The following is a 2,043-nucleotide window of genomic DNA, read 5'->3' as shown; positions in this document are numbered from 1 at the left end:
AGCAAAGGGTCTGAATACTTATGACCATGTGATATTTCAGTTTTTCTTTTTTAATAAATCTGCAAAAATGTCAAAAAATGTGTTTTTCTGTCAATATGGGGTGCTGTGTGTACATTAATGAGGAAAAAATGAACTTAAATGATTTTAGCATATGGCTGCAATATAACAAAGAGTGAAAAATTTAAGGGGGTCTGAATACTTTCCGTAACCACTGTATATTGGAAAACAGAAACATGGGAGTTACTGTAGAATATTCAAGAAACACATTGGGTGACTAACATAGATATAAGGCTTCATTAGCCACTAATCTGTGCATGTTGGGCCTTTTGGTTTGCTGCAGGAATTGTTTAGTGAATCTTCACATATCTGAAAATCACTCCTTTGATCTGAGGCAGACTCAGGCCATACACCAGAGGGTTCATGATGGGAGGAATGATCAGAAACTCCAGAGATAAAACAATAGTGACAAATGTATTTCCCTCATCAGTTTTATATCCACTCAGTGAAACCTCACAAAATAGACATATGCAAAAGTTTCCAAAGGTCACTATGTGAGGCATGCAGGTCTGAAAGGCCTTTCCTCTGAATTCGAATGAACTTCTCTTGCAAACAAGCAGAATGCGCAGGTAGGTGTACAGGACAAAGAACAGGGGGATGAAGACTAATATCACAGCAAGACACTCGCTTGATATGCGGATCACAGTTGTGTCCACACAGGAGAGCTGAACTACAGAGAAGCTGGCACAAAAAATCCTGGGCAGTTGATTTCCACACAAAGGCAAACTGCTGGCCAGATAAAAAAGGAAGCTTAAAAGAAATGCAGGGTACAGCACAGCAAAAATCAAAAGAAGCAGCACTGTCCTAAATGTCATTTTACTGTGATAGTGTAAAGGCTGGCAAATAGCAACAAACCTGTCATAGGCCATGACTGTGAGGAGAGTCAACTCATGTCCTGCGTAAGTATTAATAACATACATCTGAATAAAACAGAGTGGACGTGAGATGAAATGAGTGTCGGACAGAAGGTCCATCAGGAACCTGGGGAAGAAGCCGGTCGAGCCGTACAGAGAGTTTAAACACAGAGAGCAGATGAAAATATACATGGGCTGATGCAGAGAGTTCTCCAGGCAGACTGACAGAACAATGACAAGATTAGCAGAGATTATAGTCATGTAGATCAACAGAGACAGGCTGAAGAAAAGATATCTGAGGAGCCCATAGTCTGCAAACACAGTGAACTGAAAATAGGAGGGAGTCACGCTGTTGTTGCTCGTCATGTTTGCACAGTTGCAAGCTGAGACAGATGTGATTTTAAAAGGGCAGATGAAAAGAAAACAGAATGAGAAGTAAAAATTTTCCATGTCAAAAATTTAAATCCAACATATAAAGAATATAAGCCTGTATTCTTCCATGCCTCATAAGCTACAAACCAAATGCCATGTGATTAAAGGGGATACACTGAAAAATTACATGACTAGCATGTACTAAATTCACATCCAGTATGAAAATTCTCAGAACTGTTCAATATTCCTAAGAGTATTGGAGTAAAGAGTGCAGAACACATCACAGTTAAGAATGCTCTCGTGTAAAATCTGATATTCAACATCCAGTGCCTATATGCCCATTTCCCAACTAACACACTTCTCCATCATTCACTGATTGAATTGCTAAATCAGTCACTAAACACTTGTTTGAACTTCTTCTTCTTTTATGGCAGCATCACTTGTGTGCTTAATGACACCTGTGAAGAACTGCACACAGCAGCCAAACAAATACAGATTCAGTTATAAAGGCCTGTGATCTGTCTAAAAATTAAATCACCGAGTAAAGTGTCAGTTCATGGGCAGTGAGACCTTAGAGAGATGTGCAGCCTCCTCCCTGATCTAATCCACACTGAGGCTATGCTGAGCCTTTATCATGTTTGGCTTTTACACTGAAAGCAGCTACGTGTACAAACAGGTCCAAAGAAGCCAAAGCACTGTACAGTATGTCCAGCCCTCAACAGCTTCACTGCTCAGTGACAGATTGTTTACATCAAACCTC

General features: G+C 40.0%; 1 protein-coding gene across 1 annotated transcript; it reads right to left on the bottom strand.

The window, feature by feature from the left end:
- Positions 1-327: 327 nt before the first annotated feature.
- On the bottom strand, positions 328-1,277 carry LOC109952946 (olfactory receptor 6K3-like). The gene has a single exon (XM_020588269.1). It carries the CDS (start codon positions 1,275-1,277, stop codon positions 348-350), a length of 930 nt encoding a protein of 309 aa, XP_020443925.1. The 3' UTR covers positions 328-347.
- Between the last annotated feature and the right edge of the window lie 766 nt (positions 1,278-2,043).

The sequence above is a fragment of the Monopterus albus genome, unplaced genomic scaffold (genome assembly GCF_001952655.1).
Source record: "Monopterus albus unplaced genomic scaffold, M_albus_1.0 scaffold522.1, whole genome shotgun sequence".
Taxonomy (NCBI): domain Eukaryota; kingdom Metazoa; phylum Chordata; class Actinopteri; order Synbranchiformes; family Synbranchidae; genus Monopterus; species Monopterus albus.
Note: the sequence above shows the minus strand (reverse complement) of the source record. Positions and strands in the feature narration are given on the sequence as shown.

What these genes read in the sequence shown, in the direction of transcription:
- LOC109952946 (XM_020588269.1), bottom strand. Translation starts at nt 1,277, where the DNA reads ATGACGAGCAACAACAGCGTGACTCCCTCCTATTTTCAGTTCACTGTG.